We start from the raw sequence: 20,819 nt of genomic DNA, 5'->3' as shown, positions 1-20,819 counted from the left end.
CCTCTCCTTCCTCCTCGCCTCCTTCCTTCACCCACTGCTGGGGGACCGCACACCTGTGTCCCCGCCCTATGGGCTGTAGGGACTAGGCATTTGGAGTGGCTGGAGTGGGGAGAAAAGTCAGTTTGCTGCCCCTGGGAACAGGGTGCCTTCACGGAGATGCCCACCCCACTGGGTATTTCATGGACAGTCTTCCCAGCCCCTCGGGGGAGGCAGGGCTGCTGTCTCACGAGCCCCCGACCCAGCGGGAAGTCTCCCTTCCCGGCATGGGCTCGGCCTCTGGCAGCTTATCTTTGCTCCGTTGTCACAGGGAACCCTGGGAGCCTTGGGGGCAGGGCTGACACCGACGGGTCCCACAGGGGAGCCCTGCCCCGCGGCCCTCGCTGTCTGGGTCCCAGCACAGGAACCGCCTGTGGCTCCGGAAAAATGCCGGTGCCCCGTGGCCCAGAGACACCGTCCTGGGAATCATCATCTTCCAAGCAATGGCACGGAAAACCGGGTCAACTCTGAGGTCAGAAACCCAAGAGGCAAAGCTGCAGAGGACCCTCAGGGCCCCACCTGCCCCCTCTCAAGTGGGCCCTCGCTCTCGGGGAGAGAAGGTGTTTACGCCCTTCCTAGTGAGGGAGATGGCCACGTTTTATTAAAAGTGTGGCAGGACTGTGGAGGACACAGAATGGCTGATTTCTATGGGACAAATAACTATTTAATTGCTCTCTAATTACATGACAATTAGAATTCGGATCGTGGCCCTGTCCTTAGGTATCTGTTTATGGGCCGCGCCTGTCACCGTTAGGAACGGCATGGGTTGTGAAGCGGGCAACTCTCACAATTACAGAGCATAATTACCCGTGTAATTATTCTCTTATACCCAAGTAATTACATGCCGGTATTATCTGTGTATTACAATTCATTCACATCCCTAATCACAGCCTCCTTTTGCAAACCGGGACCCGGCCAGCAGGCGCCCATCAGTTTTTTGAAAATGACATAAAAGTCATCGGATGAAAAGCTCGGCTTCCAGGCTGCCTGCGTTCACCGCCCCCCTGGACAGAAGGAGAAGGGCTGGGCGAGGGGGCTGGGAAGCCACACCTGACACTGAGGTCACGAGGGCAAGCCCACCCAGCCGGGTCGTGAGGCCTGAGACACCACCCGTGGGCGCTGTCCCCACTCGGAGGGCTCCTTGCCACCGTGTTCCGTGGGCAGGGGCCTCTCTGCGTGCCGCCACCCGCGGGCCCAGCACGTGTGACATCCCTGTGTCAGGACCACCCGGTTCTTCTCGTCTGTCTCCCCTTCTGGACTCGGAGCCTTGTGATGGCAGGACCCTCCAAGGGTCTTATTTCTATGGCTAGCACCAAGGGGTGAATGCCACACCAGAGGGGGGCTTCTGTGCACCTGCCAAACCAGCCAGGAGGGACAGGCCCCGTGGAGATCCGGCCAGAGAACCCCAACTTATTACAAAGAAGGGTGGGGAGAGCACGAGTCTGTGCCCAATGACCCAGAGCAGCGATATCCGAGCCACTTTCCCTTAAGAACGGCAATCACATTTCTTGGGCGCTCGTCCAGGGTTTCTTGGCAAAGCAGGCAGAAAGCAATCAGTGGGGGTGACCACAACTTCCAGGAACCAAGTGGCCGGAAAGAGAGGCCACGTCGCCGGTAGTCATCTGTTAGGGCAACCCAAGAACCACAACTTACTAGAAGATGCTCCACGCAGAAGAGGGGCGGCACGCGGGCTTGTGGTCCTGGGTGGAAACAACAGGCTGACACCCAGCCTGCAGCTGCGTCCCCACCGGGTGGCCCCGGCCGGGCCTCTTGTGGCACCAGCACTTCGGCCTGGACAAGCGAGGACCGCCTGCAGCCTAGGAGGCGCAGGCCAGACTTCTCGTGGTCCGCCAGGCAGGCACACGGGCCCTGCCAGGCTGCAAAAGGAAGCGGCCAGAAAAACGAATGAATGAATGAGTGAACGAATGAATGAAAAAAGGAGGCGCCCAGAGACTCTGAGCAGCAGGGAGGGTAGCAAAGGCTCAGACCTCCTGATGGTTCATCAACGCCCCAACTCCGGGGTGGGGGGGGTCTCAGGTCTGTGGTCTTTGCTTCTCTGCAGACCCTCAAAGCCTCCTCGGGAGAAGGGGCGGGGGGGGGGGCGGTGACATTGGCTGGGACCCTGCTGCAAGGTCCCTCTCCCCACCACGGTGCCCTGAAGTCTCAGAAGTGTTGGGGGCAGGTGACAGCAAGCTCCAGGAGTGGGGGTTGGTTTCCTATTACCGCTGTAACAAATTACCACAAGTTTATTGGCTTAAAACAACACTAACGCAGGGGCACCTGGTGTGGTTTAGTCTGTTAAGCGTCCGACTTTGGCTCAGATCATGATTTCACCATTTGTGGGTTCGAGCCCCGCATCAGGCTCTGCACTGACAGCTCGGAGCCTGGAGCCTGCTTCGGATTCTGTGTCTCCCTCTCTCTCTCTGTCCCTCCCCCACTTGTGCACGTTCTCGCTCTCTCTCTCAAAAGTAAATAAACTGGGCGCCTGGGTGGCTCAGTTGGTTAAGCAGCCGACTTCAGCTCAGGTCATGATCTCACAGTTAGTGAGTTCGAGCCCCGCGTCAGGCTCTGCGCTGATAGCTCGGAGCCTGGAGCCTGTTTCGGATTCTGTGTCTCCCTCTCTCTCTGCCCCTCCCCTGTTCACTCTCTCTCTCTCTCTCTCTCAAAAATAAACATTAAAAAAAATTAAAAAACAAAAAAAACCAAACCAAACAAACAAAAAAACACTAACGTGCTATCTTGCAGTCCTGGACGTCGGAGTCTGCAATGAATCTCACGAGTCTAAAATCAAAGTGTAGGCCGGGCTGGTTCCTTCCAGAAGCTCCAGGGGAGAATCTGTCCCCTGTGTTTTCCAGCTCCTAGAGGTGCCTGCCTTCCTTGGCTGGTGGCCCCTCCGCTGTCTCCAGAGCGGGCAGTGCAACAACTTCGACTTTTCTCTCCCTCGGACCCTCCCACCTCCCTGTTTTAAGGAGCCCTGGGATCACACGGGATAGCCCAGGAGAAGCTCTCCATCTCAGGATCCCTAACTTCCTCCCATCTGTGCTGGTAACACGCACAGGTTCCGGGGCTCAGGACACGGAGGCCCCTCGCTATTCAGCCCACCGCAGTGCGTGAGCACCAACACAGCCCCCGAGCACCCAAGCCTCCTACCATCCGTCACGGTTCACAGAGGGGAGCAAAAGGCCCAGAGAGGTCACACTACAGGCTCAGGGACACGCCGGCTAGTAAACCGGAGAGCTGGGTTTGAACTAGGACCCCTGGACCTCCCAAACCTGTCTCTGATTCACCACCACCCCGCTGTCCCGTCGACAGATGGACAAAGGCGCTCGGACACGTGGACGTTTTGCTTCCCCGTGTGGTGATGGGTGCGCGGTCAGTCAGCACCCACCCCCCTTTATTTCCCTCTTACACAATATCCAATCCCCCTGGGCGGACAGTCCCGTTGCAACTACCCATCAAGATTCCTGCCTTCACAAGGGCAAGTTCATGATCTGCCTGAGACACAAGGGTGGGCCTGTCCAGCCTCCCCACTGACCCAGGTGAGTACAGGAGACAACACGGTCCCTTGACTTGTGGCCTCCCTGGTATCTGACGATTTCTCCTGGTACGGCCATACCCCTTGGATGAGCCATAGGACTTGCCAAATTCCTGGATGCCAGGGTATTTGTATGGGAGGGAAGGACAGGGCACGGCCAGCACCTTTTTTATTTATTGTTTTTAATTTGAGAGAGAGAGAGAGAGAGTGTACATGTGTGGGGGAGGGGGCAGAGGGAGAGAGACTCTTAAGCAGGTTCCACACTCATGGTGGAGCCCGACACAGGGCTTGATCCCACGACTCCAGGATCGCGACCTGAGCCAAACTCGAGAGTTGGATGCTTAACCAACTGAGCCACCCAGGCACCCCAGCACCTTTTTAAATTAAAGAATACAACCGCCAGAGTTCGGGCATAAACCAATGCTAAAAATATACATACATAAACAAAGGAGTTTCGGGGGCCTCCCTGCGTCTCACCGTGTTTTCTCCAAACCCTCCAAAGAGCTAGGGCAGCAGGGTGGGTAGAAACCCTCGTCCGCCTGGGGGCCCAGCCCGGCCGCGCCTCCTGCACCACCCAGACCCTGGGAGCTACATCACGTCTCTGAGCCACAGGCAGCTCACCTGTGGGACCAGGACACCTGTGGCACCCGGCTGCGGCCAGCACACGCCCGCCCCACTGTCCTCCGTCCAGACTCGGACACTGCAGAGCCCCCTCCGTTCGCCAGAGAAGCCCTGCGCCCCCTGTGTTTTTCTGGCCGTGGGGGCAAAAAACAGCGCGCTTGCCTCTTCTCCTAGTTCCGAGGTCTGAGTCCAAAATCAGTCTCACTGAGCTACAGTCAAGGTGCTGGCCGGGCTGAAGGTTCCGGGGGACAATCCGTCCCTTGTGGTTTCGTCTCGAGGCCACCTGCCTCCCCGGCCCCCGGCGCCTTCCACGGGCACAGCCGGCAGCGGGGTATCTTCCGGCCTTCCTCCCTCCCTCTCTCACCCACGCCCCCCACTCCTCCCGCCTCCCTCTTACATGACCGCTGTGGCTACACCGGGCCCACCGAGTGCTCAGGGACAGCTCTGGGGTCCACGTTCTCCACACACGTGTGCACAGGCCCCTCTGCATGTGAGGCAACACCCTGGCTCCCGGCTGTGATCTCTGGGGTGTGGTCTGCACACTGTCTTCAAAGGACAGGGTCTCTCGCCCTCTGCGTCGCTCAGTTCCCCAGGCCCGAGGCCCAGGAGACCAGCTTTCTGCAAAGCTAGCCCCCTCTGTCTCCCCTCTCCCGCAACGAGCTATGGGCTGTAAGAGAGAGTCATTTGCCACGCATTAGCCGAACTGTCACAGGATCCACTCCATTTCTGAGACAAAAGCCTCCGTACATCAATAGGCCCAATTGAGCCATTTTTCTTCTGGACAGGAGAGGATGCCCGGTTCTCAAGGGGAATGGAGAGCATCGGCGATTGGGGGAAAAAGGCCCATTTAGCCCCGTGCCCGCCTCCCAGTCCCTGGCAGGGCTCCGCTGTCTGGCCGATCTTCCCGCCAGGCAGGGGCTCCCGCGCCTCGCGAGTAACAGAGGGTCAGGCCCACCCTGAGTGCTGAGCCAAGGGAGGGGTGAGGCCTAGGGACAGCAGAGGTGTTCCAGGGGCCCCGGCTTCATTCTAAGAGAGCTGGGGACACTGGGGATCAATACCCTGCCCCATCTGCCTCCTCTTGCGAGCCGAGGCTGACCCAGAGCTCCAGAATGGGAAGGAGGACAGGGAGGCCCGTCCCAGGCTGTGGGGGAGTGCCTTCTGAGAGCCCACCCCAGGGAATCTCAGGAACACAGGGCTCTCCTGTCCTGCCAGCCCTGACCACTGCCTCGTGGCCACACCGGGGGACTCCTGGGTGTCTCCCCAGGGTGGGGTACATGGGGTGTCCCATCCCGGGCCCTTCACGCCCCACCCCCAGGTCAGCCACCTCCCCAAGGGCCCCTCATCCCAGGCAATGGCACCCCACCCACGCGCCGCTCATACCAGAAGGCTGGGGGCACCAGCTACCCACAAAAGGTCTTCTGACCCTGTCCCTGCCCCCTGCCACCATATCTCTGCCCACCCAGGCTCGGACTCACCATCTCTCACCTGATGATACCCCACAGGTGTCAGATTCACACAAAGAATGGGTCTACGCCCCGTGGCACATCCAGGGAGAGGTGCCCAATGGGCAGATTGGGTCCTTTCAGGGTCCCAGTCGTGGGCCAGGCACTGTGTCCTGTATGTCACAGGCATTGGCCCTGGACCAGCGGGGCAGGGGCTCTCTAATGCCAACACGCGGGCCAGGCTGAGTCACACGTCATCTCACCTCACCCCCCCAACCCGGCTGCATGAGGTGGACAATGTTAAAATCCCGTGTCACACCTCAGAGAGGTGGGCGGTGGGGGGGGATACTGGGATCCTAACCCGTCACAGCCTGGGTCTCCCCACTCTGTGCCCGGCCCCTCTCTCCTGACATTCTTCCACACCGCTGGGGCCTGGGAACAGGCAGCTGGCTGGCCAAAACAAAGAGAAACAAACAATAACCCCTGGCTGCTGGGAACACTTTCAAACATGGAAACAGATTCCGGGCTTCCCCAGACCCTGGACACGGCATCCGGGGACCCCGCAGCAAGACTGATGTGGGGCCGCTGCTCTCCAACCTGCACCTGATTGGCCAGAGGTCACTGGCCAAGGTGCTTTCTGAGCATCGAAGAGGGTTTGCAGTGGCCATGTCCATGGGACCTGGGCTAACCTCAGCTCCCTCTAGAAGGCCCCAAATGAGGAAACAAGGCAGGTGTGGGCCAAGAGGTCAGTAGTGGAGGGAGTGGTGGCAGGACTTCCACATCAGGGAGGGGCTTCCACACCTGGGAGTGGCGGGGTCTCCACACCAGGGAGGGGCGGGGCCTCCACTCCAGAGAGAGGCGGGGCCTCCACTCCAGGGAGGGGCGGGGCCTCCACTCCAGGGAGGGGCAGGACCTCCACTCTAGAGAGGGGCGGGACTCCACACCAGGGAGGGGCGGGGCCTCCACTCCAGAGAGGGGCGGGGCCTCCACTCCAGGGAGGGGCGGGCCTCCACACCAGGGAGGGGCGGGGCCTCCACTCCAGAGAGGGGCGGGCCTCCACACCAGGGAGGGGCGGGGCCTCCACTCCAGAGAGGGGCGGGGCCTCCACTTCAGGGAGGGGCGGGGCCTCTACTCTAGAGGGCGGGGCCTCCACACTGGTTGGGGCTCAGGGCTAGAGACCTGGTAGGTTGACAGGGTAGCAGGCGGGGGGAGCTGAGTGGAGGACAGAGGCAGAGAGGGAGACAGAGGCAGCAAGAGAGCTCCTGGAGCCAAATCTGAGACGGAAGCAAGAAAGGCTGACCGGTACAGGTACACCAGAAAAGACCCCCAGAGACAAGGGGTGACTTTTGTCCTTTCACACACTGTGACTGCCCGAGGAAGCAGACAAGGCACAGGCTGTAGGAGACTGGGCCTCACCTCGGCCACAGCACGCAGGTGCACCAAGTGGGGCACAAGGGCCAGAGGCAGGCGGCCCTGTCTTTCCTGGTGAGAGCTCTGAGTCCAGAGAGCCTTGGCTGAAGGGCAGCCAGGGTTGGACTCGGCTCCCAGGCCCGCGCCCCCTCCCTTACGTTTCCCTCCCGCTGGAGGGCCACCTTGTTGGCCCCGAGGACTGGCTGTTCCATACGCAGGGGCTCAGAGGTGGCTTGGGCTGTGGAAAGTAGAAAGGGTCGCCTGGGCCTGGGGGCAAATCCTGAGTCGGGTCCCCCCTGCTGGGTGGCAGGTGTGGGGGACCTCGGACCTGTCTGGCCCTGGCCTCCCTGCACAGATCCTTACCTGGCTGAGCTGTCGCAAAGATTCAAGAGAACACACGTGAAGCTCCTTAAACCAAAGCTGACCCGTGAGGCTCCTCGGAACTCGGTGTTCTTTATCACCACCAGCACTGCCCCCACCGAGTGGATTGCTTCCACTCTGAGACACTCGAGCTTCTTGACAACAAGATTTTGTTTTGCTCCATTTTTCTATCCTGATTGAAATCTTGGCACATGGCCGTCCCTCGAAACGTCTCAGGTGAGGGAGCAGGTCGGACACACAGATGTACTTACTGATGGGGATCAATACTCGCTTCTCAAATCAGAGACCGTGTGCCCAGTGGGGACGGGGGCACGTGGTGGTGGCTGGGTCAGGGGTCCTGGTCCTTCACCTGGGAGCATTGTCCTGGGTCATCAGGTCGACAAAGGCTTTTCATGGAAAGTGGGCATGTGTGTCATTTCAGTTTTCAAACCAACGCTCATGTATCATGGAATACAATGAACATTCAGGTGAATCTTTAATATAAGCCACGACACTTGAAAGCAATCCCACGCCCCAACCAGCTCCCACAGGCCATGTCTTGATATCTTCGGCCCACGGCCGTGGTGTTCTGTGGCCAAGTTAGAAATACACAGCTATCCAGAACTAAGGTGGGGATTGCAGACAGTAGGGAAGGCCCACAGGGGATGTTTGTGGACTGGGGGGGGGGGGGGTGCAGAGCCTCAGGTCATTGCCGTGACAGTGGTACAAGGTCCTACCCGTGGGCAGCAAGGCCAGGGAGCTCTGGTTTTACTGCAGGCAAGACAAAACTAAAAGGGAATTTATTTTGTGAGACAGGTTGCAAAGTGGTCTCTTAAGAAGCTATAAAGTGCCGCTTGGCCTGTAATTGTTGCTAAATGCACTCCTAATAGTATTCACATCTTCCTGCAAAGTCTATCCATTACCCTAACAGGAGAGGCAGGAGGCCCTACAAAGAAGGGCCAGACTTTCTCCCAGACCAGACTCACTGGAGGACAAATCCTCTCTCCGCGGGAGGCTGACTTTAGCCCCCTTTCTGTTCCTCCCAACAAAACACAGCATGAGAGGTTGTGCCTCAGCCCTCTACTAGACCCTCAAGGTTCTAGAAGGTTAGTGTTGTCTGTCCAGTTCACCTCTGCACCCCCCGTGTCCAGCAAGGGGCCCCCAGCGCACAGTAGGCATGTAATGTGGATTTGTTGCCTACAAGATGGGAAGGACAAAAGGTCCTCTCTCCCCGGTAGCGAGCGCATGGCCTGGCGCACAGTAGGGCCTCGACCCACATCTGTCGAGTGGATGGGCGCTGGTGTCGGGAGGGAGCTTGGGATCCCAGCTGAGGCACCGGATGAACCAAGCGGAGCCGGGGTCTCCTTCCCCAGCTGCCATTCTCCCCCTGGGAGGAGGGCACAGGAGTCCAGAACATCCTGCAGGGTGCCTGGGGAGCTCAGGGTACGACCGAGCGTCCCAGAGCGTCTAGACGACCCGGGCACAGAGAGACACTCGGTACCTTCGTTGCATCAGTGAAAGGGGAATACTCTGCCGCCTGCCGGCAGGATGAACTTGGATGAGTCTCCCAGCCTCCCCGAGCCCATTTTCTCGTCGGGATAGTGGAGGTGACGATGTGAAGCCCCAAGTCGTGCCCCCCTCCCCACACATAAACGGGTGTGGCCGACATCTGGTTCTGGCCCAGGGCCCGGCGCACCGGGAGTGATCACCCAGGTGTGGCCGCAGAATCAAGAAGCCACGAATGAAGGGACGAGTAATGCAGAGACAGAAGGAAGTTTGCTTTATACGCAGGAGAAATCTCTTTCCAGGAAGGGCACCGCCCCAGCCCGAGGCCCGACCCCCGCATCCACATCTCCTGATACGGCTGAGTGTTCAGGGCTGTGCCTACTTGGGATTGAGGTGAATAAAATACGGTGTCCACAAAGCGGCCTGTACAGGCTGCCCTCGGTTCCCTACGAGTCTCCTTCGGAAGCCTGAAGACCAGCCCGAGGCCCTCCCCATCTTTCCCTCTACCTTTGCCGGGAACCCTCGCCTCCCCACTCCTTCCTGGTATGACCTCACATCGGTTTCTGCTGTAGCCGTGACTGTGGCTTTTCCGCTTCTCACATATTCAAACGCAAGTCAAACTGAGCCCCACGGAGGGCCCTCTCCTGCAGGGGCGGCTCTGGGGACACACCGTGTCCCAGGCCCCGATCTAAGTCGTTCGTGTGTATCGACTCATGTAATCCTCGTTCCCCTGTTACGAGCCTACTTGACAGATGAGGAAACTGAGGCAGGGACAGTGGAAATAACTGCCTGTGGCCCAGAGCACGGGCCCCTGGCTCCCTGCCTCCCAGACCCACGGTCACCTGGAGCCTCCAACGGGTCATGCCCTCCCAGAGAGCGGGATCTGTCCCCGGCCCCACCCAGTGCCAGTCCCACCTCTTCGGGCAGAGACGCTGGCATTTCATCGTTTTTAAATGTTTATTTATTTTGAAGGAGAGAGCGAGCAGAGGGGAGGTGCGGGGGGGGGGTGGGGGGACAGAGCATCTGACGCAGGCTCTGCACTGTCAGCATAACTCAGGGCTCGAACCCATGAACCATGAGATCATGACCTGAGCCGAAGTCGGATGCTTAACAGATTGAGCCACCCAGGCGCCCCCTGGCATTTCATTTTCTAAATTTTTTTTTAATGTTTTATTTATTTTTGAGACAGAGAGAGACAGAGGATGAGCAGGGGAGGGGCAGAGACAGAGGGAGACACAGAATCCGAAGCAGGCTCCAGGCTCCGAGCGGTCAGCACAGAGCCCGACGCGGGCCTCGAACCCACGAACCACGAGATCGTGACCTGAGCCCAAGTCGGACGCCCAACAGACTGAGCCACCCAGACACCCTGACATTTCATTTTCTAGACCCGGAGACTCGGGCTGCCTTATTCCCTCCATGCAAAGAGGTGTGGGCAAGCCTGAGAAGGCAGTGCCCCTCTCCTGACACCTATCACAGACACCGACAGGGCCCTCACCCCCCAGGCCAGGCCTTGCTCCCTGATAGACACAGCTGACCACTGCCACCCCATGGGAGTATGAGTCACCCCAGAACCAGCTCCTACCCTCACAGTCTCAGGTGGTTGGTAAGAGACTTACTAAGGAACAATGGTCCTGGGACGCTTGTGTGGACTTTGCTTAAGCCAAGCCCTGTTCTGAGCACTTGGCAAACAGCACCTCATTTCATCCCATCAACCATACTGTGTAGACGCTGCTTTTACCCCCATTCCGCCGAGTAGAAACCGGGGAACCAGGCGGTTCAGAACTTGGGCAAGGTCCTGGGGCTGGTGGGCTGTGGGCGGGCCCAGCCATGACTCTCCAGCAGGAGAAGGAGAGGAGCCGACCGACCCCCAGGCCGCCCTCCTGCCCAGCCCTCTCTGCTGTCCCTGCCCGCCTCCAAGGCGGACGCCCGTCCCGTGGGTCTCGGGGTCTTTTGAAGCAGCTAGTGCATGCCTCAGTGGGCCCGTCAGCCCCTTCAGCCTGACCACAGTGGGGGTCAGCTCAGTCCTGAGGTATGTGGGGTATGTCTACAGGTATCAGAGCGGGGACGGAGGCCGGAGCACTCTGTAAGCCTGGACCTCGATTTGGCTTCTCTGTCCGAGGTCCAGCAGGAAGCAGGGTCCATGCTTTCGAAGGCGGGGGGCATGGGCTTCCCTTGGGGGCCACGCGAAGGGGGCTGGGGAGGCTGATTCCATCCAGAGTGGATGTGGGGGGCAGGGTGACGCCCCGGCCCCCCCTCCAGTCCACCCTCAAAACGACCCTGTGTGAGTCCCTATGGTGCCGTAACAAGTTACCACAACTGAGCAGCTTAAAACAACAGAAATTTATCCCCTCACAGTTCGGAGGGAGAAAAGGCAAAACCCAGCTGTCAGCTGGCTGTGCTCCTGTCTGGAGGCTCCAGGGGGAGAAGGCTTTCCCGGCCTTTTCCGGCCTCTCTAGAAGAGAAGGTGCCCCTGCTCTAGCCCCAGCCTCTGCCTGTGTCCCCATATCTTCTCTGACTCTGATGCGGGCCCTGTGATTACATTCTCCCACCAGGAGAATCGGGACAACCTCTCAAAATCCTTAACCACATCTGTGAAGTCTCTTTTGCCATGTAAGGTGACAGTCACAGCCCCGGGGAGGGGACACCTTTGGGAGCCATTGTGCAGCCCCTCCCCCCCACGGTGGCAACTGCGAACAGTCAGATATCTCCTCGATTGCTGCCTCCATTCACAGCCGAGACACCTGGGCTCAGCCCTCCCTGAGGTCCCCTCACTGGGGGATGTGGCAGAGCTGGACTGAGTCCAGCCCAGGCACCATCCCCCAGGCTCCCCTGCAAACGCAGGGTGACGAGAGCAAGCCCAGGGAGGAGCCCGGGCTCCTCACACGCAGGCCCAGAGCAGGTGCAGCGGGGAGGTGCAGGTGCAGGGCAGCTGTGGGCATCATTCGTTCAAGGGGACCTGCTGCTGGCTGTGGCATTCATTCCACGCGGGTAATGTCGGCTGAGCCCCTGGGCCACCACAGCCCGCCCACCCCCAGACCCTACCTTCCACCCCCACCGGCATTTCCAGGCTAAACATGCAAATCCTCAGACGACCCGTGCAGCCAGGGGGTCCTGTCCGTGTTAAAGACACAGCCGTCCCCCTGCTGCTTCCCTGTCCCTGTGCTGCCTGCGGAGAAGTCTCGCCCGATCAGAGCACTGACCGGTGCTCCACGAGCCCGTGTCACCTCCGGCCTGCCCCGAAGGCCCTGCCCAACCCAGAAGCCCCCTCACTGTACGTCCACCGCTACGTGAGTCATCTCGCTAACCTTCCCGTCCACCCCCTTTACGGGCCAGCAAATTGAGGCTCTGAGGAGCCACGTCCCAGGCTGCCTTGTGCAGGAGCAGAGCTGTCCTGCCCGGCCTCCCCGCAAAGGCCTCCCTGACCCCACGGCCTCAGAAACCCAGCTCCGGCCTTCCCTCACTGCTTCCGCTCTTTTCATCTCCAAAGGCGGGCACCGCCCGCGGGCCGGCCCTGGCACCTTCCTGGGTACCTAGGACCCTCCTGGCTGGTGACAGAGGATTTCCCGGGCGCTGTGCTGCTCTGACCTCTCCGTGAAAGTCACCAGAGCAACCGTCAGCGCCCACGGGTCAGCCTCACGCTGAACAACCACGGGGCTCTGGGTTCTAATCCCCGCTGTCACGATTCCCCTTTCCCGTGAGGAGCCCCGTCTGTCCAACTGAGTCCCTTTCAGTGACACTCAGCTGCTTCTTGGGAAGCGGTCAAGCACATAGGGCCTCTCTGCCCCGGAGCGTCCTCCGACCTCGTTCTGGGGCCCTGACGTGGCCACAAAGCAGGCACAGGTGTGCAAATGGGTCCTGTCACAGAACCTGGCGGGGTGTCCCCGTTCCACAGCCGGGCGGGGGGCGGGCAGGAGACACGCTCAGACCAAGAAAACCAGAAAGTGCATCTCAGATGACAGACCGGAGCCCAGTCAAAACCAAATAAACCAAACAACCGGCAGAGGAGGGGGACTGCTCACCACTGCCTTCCGACGACCCCACACCACGGAGAGATTCTCCCCAGGGCCCACCACCCCCGGACGGACGCTGTCTGCAGAGCAGGGAGAAGGCAGACACATCCACACAGGCGCCCAAGCCTTTCTGCCAAGTCCCAGCTGGCCCTTTAGACACAGCCGTCCGAATGGATCACCGAGGAACCGGAAAGGGTGTCGTGGGAGAGGCGGTCCCGTCGCACGCGGTGGCCGGGAGCCCGGCTGTGCCGACCGGGCAGCCGTCCCGGTGTCCTCTTACCTTTCTCTTGTTCGTGGGGCAAATGTAGAAGTTGTCGATGACCGTGGTGACACCGGGCTGCAGGGTGAGCTTGGTGTAGGACGTCCCGAAGTCCGAGGACCTGGGGGGACAGGACGACAGACAGGTGTCAGCGAGGTGTCCCTCCAGCTGCAGGTTCATCCAGCCCGCGTGGGCGCAGCGCCCCAAGACAACCCCTCCCCCGGAGCAGGATGCCGCAGGTGACAAGGGAGGAGACTGGGCTCCCGCAGGGTCGCCGAGCACGCGCTCAGGTCTGGGAGCTGGGCGGGGAGTCGGTGAATGCCAGCCAGACTCCCCACGGGATACCTCCTCCTTGGACTTCCGCAGTGATCTGCCCTGACCCTAAGTCTATCTTAGCCCGCTTGCTACACGCGTGTCTCCCCGAAGGGCCCCTCACGTGCCCGACAGCTCTGGGTCCTTCTGTCCTTTTGATCCCTCGAAAACCCTTAAAGACTAGGTCACTATGGGGGCGCCTGGGTGGCTCTGTCGGTTGAGTGTCCAACCGTTGGTTTCGGCTCAGGTCCTGACCTCACAGTTCGTGAATCCGAGGTCCGCGTCGGGCCGTGCGCTAACAGATTCTCTCTCCCTCGCTCTCTGCCCCTCCCCGACTTGCTCTGTCTCTGTCTCTCTCAAAATAAATAAACTTAAAACAAAAAAGACTAGGTCACTGTGTCTGTCTTGCAGATGCCCCCAGGACGAGGAGGAGGCTCAGAGTGGGTCAGTTCCCGCCTGAAGTCACTTGGCTGACAGGTGGCCGACCCAGGATGTGCAGGCTGGCCTGTGCCACTCACAGCTGGCTTCCTGTTGGCTCTGCGGAATGTTCCTCGCCGTGTGCTGAGGCCTCACAGGAGCCTGTCTGCCCCTCCATTTCCCTCTCTGCACCCCGGGCTCCTCCGGGGAGCCACACCCTCCCCCCACCCCCACCCCCACTGACCACACAGCCCGGGGACTGTGGGTGACAGCAGGCGGTGCCCGGGCTCCGGGAGCTGCTGGGAACCAGGCCCCAAGCCAAGCCCTGCACCGGCCGGCGAGCACCAGAACCACCACTGGCTCCACGCGGGGGACCAGCTCAACCGCGGGCCGGGCCCTCCTCGCCTGTGCGCCCACTGTCCTGTCTGTGGAGTGACAGGTGCAGGGGAGAATGTGGCTCCCCACCGCGGCGAGACGGGGAGAGGTCACCAGGACAATTTCACATCTGTTGCTTGGAAGCAACTGACACATCAGGACGTGGAATCGATTCCATGTCGAAGCTTAAAATCTCCGTGACCCTGAAACCCCATTAAAACGTGCTGGGGGGGGGGGGCGCCTGGGGGGGCTCAGTCGGTTGAGCGTCCGACTTCAGCTCAGGTCATGATCTCGCGGTCCGTGAGTTCCAGCCCCGTGTCGGGTTCTGTGCTGACAGCTCAGGGCCTGGAGCCTGCTTGGGATTCTGGGTCTCCCTCTCTTTCTGCCCCTCCCCTGCCTGCTCTCTGTCTCTGAGAAATAAATAAAGGTTAAAACAAAAAACAAAACAAAAAAGCGTGCTGTGATCGTGAAGCAGGCCCGGCTGTGAGCTGGGGGCACACAGGCCTCAGGGTCACAAGGTCCTTCCCAGACCAGGGCAGAGAGCAATCGCTGCCTCCTGACTCCCAGGGGAGGCTGGTGGGGGCCAGTCCCCTCCGAGGGGCAGCCAGGAGAGGATCGGCTGAGCCCCTCCCTGCCCTTGGCCTCCCCGGGGAGGCCCTGCTGGAGGGGTGATCAGAGATGCACTTACTCTCAAAAAATCAGAGAATTGCTTTGCTTTGGGAAGCAGGGAGCCAGGGCCCCAGTAGCAGAGGATTGATCCAGAGACCCAGGAAATGCCAGTCTCCACAGAAACCAAACGCCGTGTTTCCAAGCTGGATTCATGGAAACCTCTGAGCCTCATGACCCCTCTGCTCTCCTCCCAGCAAGCTGGGTCTAAGACCTGCCCATTGGTTCTGCCTCCCAGAAACCTTGCCATCCACCCACCCCTTCCCTCCATCCCCGACACACACCTGCCTCCGCCCAGCTGCCTCCCCGGGATCCAGACTCCTCCCCGTCCCCACCCAGGTCACAGGAGCCTGCTGACCCCTGCTCGCCCCAGGGCACCTGCCGGTGTGGGCTGCGGGGGGAGGGGGTCTAGTGCGGCAAGGGGAGGGGGTGCTAAACAGGAAACATAGCAGCAGCCGGTGTGATCCGGGCGGGAATGGGGGGTCAGTGGGACTGCGGTCTCAGAGGGGCAGGGAAGGCCCCTCGGACACGGTGATTTGGGGCAGAGGCAGGCAGGAAGGAAGAGAGTGCTTTGCGCCCGGCTGGGGGAAAGCCATTTGTAGCCGGCTGAGTAATGTCCCCCCAAAATTCACGTCCCCCCAGAATCTGTGAATGCGACCTGATTTGCAAACCAGGCCTTTGCAGATGTAATTATGTTGAGGTCAAACTGGAGGAGGGCGGGTCCAGATCCAAGGGTTGGTGTCATAAGAAGAGGGGAATTTGGACACACGGACACACAGACACACAGCCGAGGCCAGCAGGAGACAGCCTGAGCAGCGTCTGGCCCACATCGGACCCCAGCTCTCCTACTGTGCACGGGGCCTGTCTCTTGCCAGGCCCCCACGTACGCAGGGGGAGAGAAGGGAATTCATTGCCGTGGGTAAGTCTGGGAAATAGAAGATGACTTGTCTCAGTGCCCAGCTGGTCAGTGGGGGCAGGCCAGAAGCTGGGACCTCTGACCAACTGTGAACCTAATGTGGCCTCCTCCTGAAGTCGGTGCAGATTACACGGTCAGTGAGGACAGCGGTCACCAGGGTCATCCAAGAATCCACACCCCCAGGCATACAGCTAGTGCTCAATAAATGCTTACTGGATTCCTGTGGAGGTGCTCTGGTGTCAGAGCTGGACGCCGTGTGACCTCTGGTGAGCAGGTTGCCCTCTCTGGGCAGCAAGGGTTTCCCAGGGAAACGTGGGGATTAGATGTGATCACGTCCCAGCACGGGCACCGGCCCTCAGTGGCTCCACCCCCACGGGCCCTTTTCTCAGCTGCCCCCACGACCCCTGAACCCCTCCGTGCCAGGCCCTCCCCCAGGGTGACCTTCCTCCGCACTCCGCACCCCCACCCCCTCCAAGTCCTCCTCAAGAGCATCTGGGAACGCGGAGCCTGATTATTCCCATCTGCATTTATTCAAATTAAAAATAAAAACCCAGGCTGTGAAACCGGGCAGACAGAACAGGGCAGGCAAGCAGGCGCGGTTGGAAAGTCGCTCTTTGCAAATCGGCTGCTTAATTGCTGAGTGTTTGTACATAGTCACTTTTTAAAAAATAATTTAATTGAGCCATTTTCATCCTCTATAATTATTTCATTGGCAGGGACGTATGTTCGGCTCCCACCCCTCCCCGTGGTGCAGACGAGCCCCTGTCTCCCACCCGTCTCCCCCCGGAAGGCCACGGCAGGTGCGAAAGGTGGGGCCCGCCTTCGTGGCGGGGGCCCCTGCAGGGGCACGGCCTTGGGCGAGGCCTGGTCTCCGTGAGAGGCGGTTTCTTTATCTTTGAATGACCGATGCGGGTCTGTAACGGGCTGATGACACAGTGGCAGAGACACCTGCGTGAGATGAGAGAGGTGAGGAAGGCGAGCTGGAGGCAGGCTCAGGGTCATGGCCGTGGGGTCCCTGCGGACCTCCCCCTGGTGGAGGGTGCACTTGTGTGTGGACCCAGCTGTGTTCTCTAATGACCACGATGCTGTGCGTACGTGCTGACGGCTGATTTGCGCAGGCGCACCCCAATGCCCGCCAGTCGCCGTCGTGAGAGCGCAGACATCCTCTCCTGCCTCCACATTCCCATCAAGCAGGACGCGCTGCTAATGTGTGGTTCAGCGTTCGAGGGCTCCGGGGCGCCAACCTGGAGCGTCTCCCTTGTAACGAAGAAAGAGGGTCCGGGGGCCAGGCCTTGATCTGCCCGGAAACGCTGGCCGTGCAGGGAGGGCAGGGCCGCTGCTGGTCGCTGGGTTAAGTTGCTCTGATGTAAAAACTTGCTTCACGTGCATCCCAGCAGCGGATGCTCTGCCCGGTCGGCCGCTCCGGGGTTCCCTGTATGCCGGCTCCCCACCCCCCCCAGCGGGCCTATGTTGCTGGAGCTGCACGGGTGCTGGGGACTGGCTCTCGTTCTGCACCGGTCAGGTGGCAGGGCATCCCGAGAAGACCCCTGTCGCCGGTCCAGACGGTCAGAACTACCACCTGCACTTTATACCTGGGGAAACTGAGGCCCAGCTAGGAAAGGGACGTGTCCAGAGTCTTACAGGGGTGCAGAGGCGTCCTTCACGGGCTCTCCCCCTGGGCGTCAGGGGTACGATCTCGCAGCTGAAGCGGTTCTGAGCTTTGGTCGGATTCCGGCCGTGCACGGCGTCTGTGACTGGGCGAAGGGAAGGAACGGACTCTGAGCCGGCTGCACCCAGGGGCCGGTCTGGTTCTCGGCACTGACAGCTCACGGGACCCCTGGCGGGCTTCGATTTGCTGCCGGGTCTCATACACGGACACAGGATCAGTGGAAGAGAATCATGGCAATAAGGGGGGCACTTCCAGGGCTGGTCAAGTCATCCAGAAAAAATCCAGGATGTGGCTCGAGATTCTGCATGTGAACTGGGGAGGCGGGGCCCTGCTAGGGGGGTGAGCTGAGGAAGAAAACAGCCCTGGCCCCAGGGGGCGCACAGCGTTGTAGGGCGGGGAGCACCCCTGTTCGCCGTGGCCGCTGGTGGGATCTGAAGAGCAGGGCCCCTCTGACAGAAGGGCCTGGGGGAGGGGGCGTCCAGTGAAACCACACGCTCAACACGCACTGGATGCCAGGTTCTGGGCGGACACACGGACTCAACTGACACAGGAAGACCATTCGAACGGGAGCATGCCTTCCCATTTTACAGATGGGAAAACCGAGGCTCAGAGAGTATGAAAGGATCGCTTAGCACTTAACCACACAGTAACTACAGGAAACCCAGGCTGTCCGCTGAGTGATGTCCCTGGAGGTGTTCACAGGGCACGGAACCCACTCCACGCGGCTGGACCTTCTGACTCCATTTCCCTTGCAGAGCCTGGCGGCCAACGCTCTCCAACGTGCGGGCAGTTGGACACGGACCGCAGCCCGTCCCACCCAGGAAGCTGCACCTCTGTTGCCCGCGGGTTTTCGCAGCAGCATTAACTCGAGCCCGCTGTGCATCAGCCCGGGCCGTATTCCCAGCCGGCCAAGAGGGAGGCGGGCAGGAGGGGGCTTGAGATTCTCCGCGTCTGAACTCACAGCGAGCAGGGTCCCATGACCGCACGGGGCCAGAGCCCACTTCTCCGAGCCTGTCCTCCAAGCTTGTCCCCCAACCAGCGCGTCCCCTCGTGGTTCCCAGCCGCCTGCCACGGCACCGAGGATGCCGTGTGCCCGCAGGCGGCAGGGGTTGTGACGTTCGCCGGCGGATCTTTCCGGAATGAAGCTGGGCCGGGCAAGGCCCGCTCCCAGACGCTGCCCCCGCCGCTCTACCAACACCTCAGGGATGGGAGTTGGTGCAGGGCCCGGGAGCCGATGACCCCGCGGGACAGCTCGCGCAACGCTTCTGCTCAAGCTGGCTCCTGGCCACCGCTGTTCGTCACGCCATAAAGGGGACCCATCCTTTCCAGTGAGTCTCTGCGTTATCCTTAAAAATCCTGATGTGAGTGAACGCCCTCAGTTCACGAGGTCCTTTCGACAAACGTCTCCCACGCACCTATTACGTGCAAGCTCTGTGCTGGGCACGGTGCACGGAAGCGGACGGGCAGGGATCTTGGGCAGCTGGCCGTGCCTCCAGGAGATGCTCTGTACCAGCCGCTCAGACCTCGAAATGATGCCACAGCACTGGGTCCCCAGGCACTGCCCCGCGGGCCGGGCCCATCCTCCCGCATGCCGTCCCCCTCAGGACCTCCTCACAGACCTGCGGCAAAGGGGCTAACAGATCCCATGGAGCCAGAGAAGGTGCCAGAAGCCTGCACGGAGCTCTGAGGAGGTACGTGTGTGTGCTCTCACAGAAGCCTGTAAGTGTGCCTGTGGGGTCCGGGAGGCCTCGCAGAGAATCTGAAAGGGGAAGGAGGAGGAAGAGGCACCCGATAAGGGGGAGTAGGGGCTGGCCGTCGGCCCCGAGCGCCGGCTGGGGGAGCTGGGTGCTCCGTGCAGAGGCGAAGAAGGAGCAGAGGTGACAGCGTGGCCGAGGCCCACAGCCTCACACAGCGGAGTCCAGGGGAAGCACCAATAACGCTCTGCAGTCCCCATCCAGGATGGGCCACCTGCGCCCCCAGGGTGAAGACACTCGGGGGCTCAGCTCATCTAATCACATCCCAGCCAGTGGCTCTCGGTGTGCAAACGAGAAACATGAGATACCAAGAGGTGAAGTCATCCGCCGGGGCTCAGAGAGGACAAAGCTACAGGCTCTATGTGACTCGAGTTCGAAATGACGTCCACACCTTGTACCTCCTTCCTGCTCTGTAGAAAGGAAGGGGACATAGGGGACACCATGGGTCTGGCTGGCTTTATTTCTGGAGGGTTTTTTTTTCCTTTTAAAGTTTATTTATTTTCAGAGAGAGAGAGAGAGAGCATGAGTGGGGGAAGGACAGAAACACAGAGAGAGAGAGAGAGTCCCAAAAGCAGGCTCTGTGCCACCAGCACAGAGCCTGATGTGAGACTTGAACCCACAAACTGTGATATGATCTGAGCTGACATCAACAGTGGGACACTTAACCGCCTGAGCCACCCAGGCGCCCCTATTTCTGGAGGTTTTAACGCGGCACAAGGCGGGACCTTTGCAATAGCTCTTTTCCCAGCGGAGGAGGGGGCACTCTTTAGAAGTGGGTTATGGCCATCGGGCTAAATGAGGCCCGTGTCCCTGGACGTGTCCCACAGGCGGGGCTCACCCGGCACACATTCCTGCTTTTGCAGCCATTCTGCAAGCCCTCAGCTGGGCACATGTCCGAAGGCCGAGGCGGGTGAGCGAGCCGGCCTAGCCCAGGCCGCAGGCTGGGAGAAGGCGGGGCCGTCCGTGGCTGCAGGTGCAGGGATGGGAGGTGTCAATTGCCCGGAAGTGTCACAGGTGCAGGCAGAGGCCACCGCTGTAGCTGACCCCAGGTGTGGCTCGCGGACCAGACAGGACATCGCCGCGTCTTCAGGGTTAATTGAGAAGGTTGTTTCCGATGGGGCACTGGAGGGGCCTGGCTGGGTTTATGCCCGGGGGGAGGTGACGGTCCGATAGTCATGACCTGGTGGGCGTGTGCAGGGGCTGGGGGAGGTGGGCAGCGTGGGTCGCTGTGCATTTTGTCGGGACTGCCACACGAGCACCTCGTATGAACGGGACAGGGTAGTCACTGGCCAGGAGCAGCCCTGTCCAAGGCCAGCCTCTTCCTGCCAGTGCCCAGGATGAAGCACACTGATGCATGCACTCCCCCAGGGAACCGGCCGATTTGGGAGCGGGCCAAGCCCCTCTGAGGTCCAAAACTGTCATTTCAGACAGAAAACACCCAAACAGAATAAGACGCACAACACCACGGAAAGACGTTGCTACAGAACAGACATTGTGGCCCCAAGGAGCCGTCCAGCCAGCAGCCGCCTTG

The 20,819-nt window shown here is 60.3% G+C and overlaps 1 protein-coding gene across 1 annotated transcript in view; it reads right to left on the bottom strand.

Annotated features, from left to right (window-relative positions):
• The window catches only part of SORCS2 (sortilin related VPS10 domain containing receptor 2), a 468,792-nt gene that overhangs the window by 169,240 nt on the left and 278,733 nt on the right, over positions 1-20,819 (bottom strand). The window contains 1 exon segment of the mRNA XM_042936992.1: positions 13,201-13,300. Coding sequence (XP_042792926.1) covers positions 13,201-13,300 — 100 coding nt within the window.

This window comes from Panthera leo, chromosome B1, assembly GCF_018350215.1.
Source record: "Panthera leo isolate Ple1 chromosome B1, P.leo_Ple1_pat1.1, whole genome shotgun sequence".
Taxonomy (NCBI): Eukaryota; Metazoa; Chordata; class Mammalia; order Carnivora; family Felidae; genus Panthera; species Panthera leo.
This window is presented reverse-complemented; position numbering and strand designations above follow the sequence as displayed.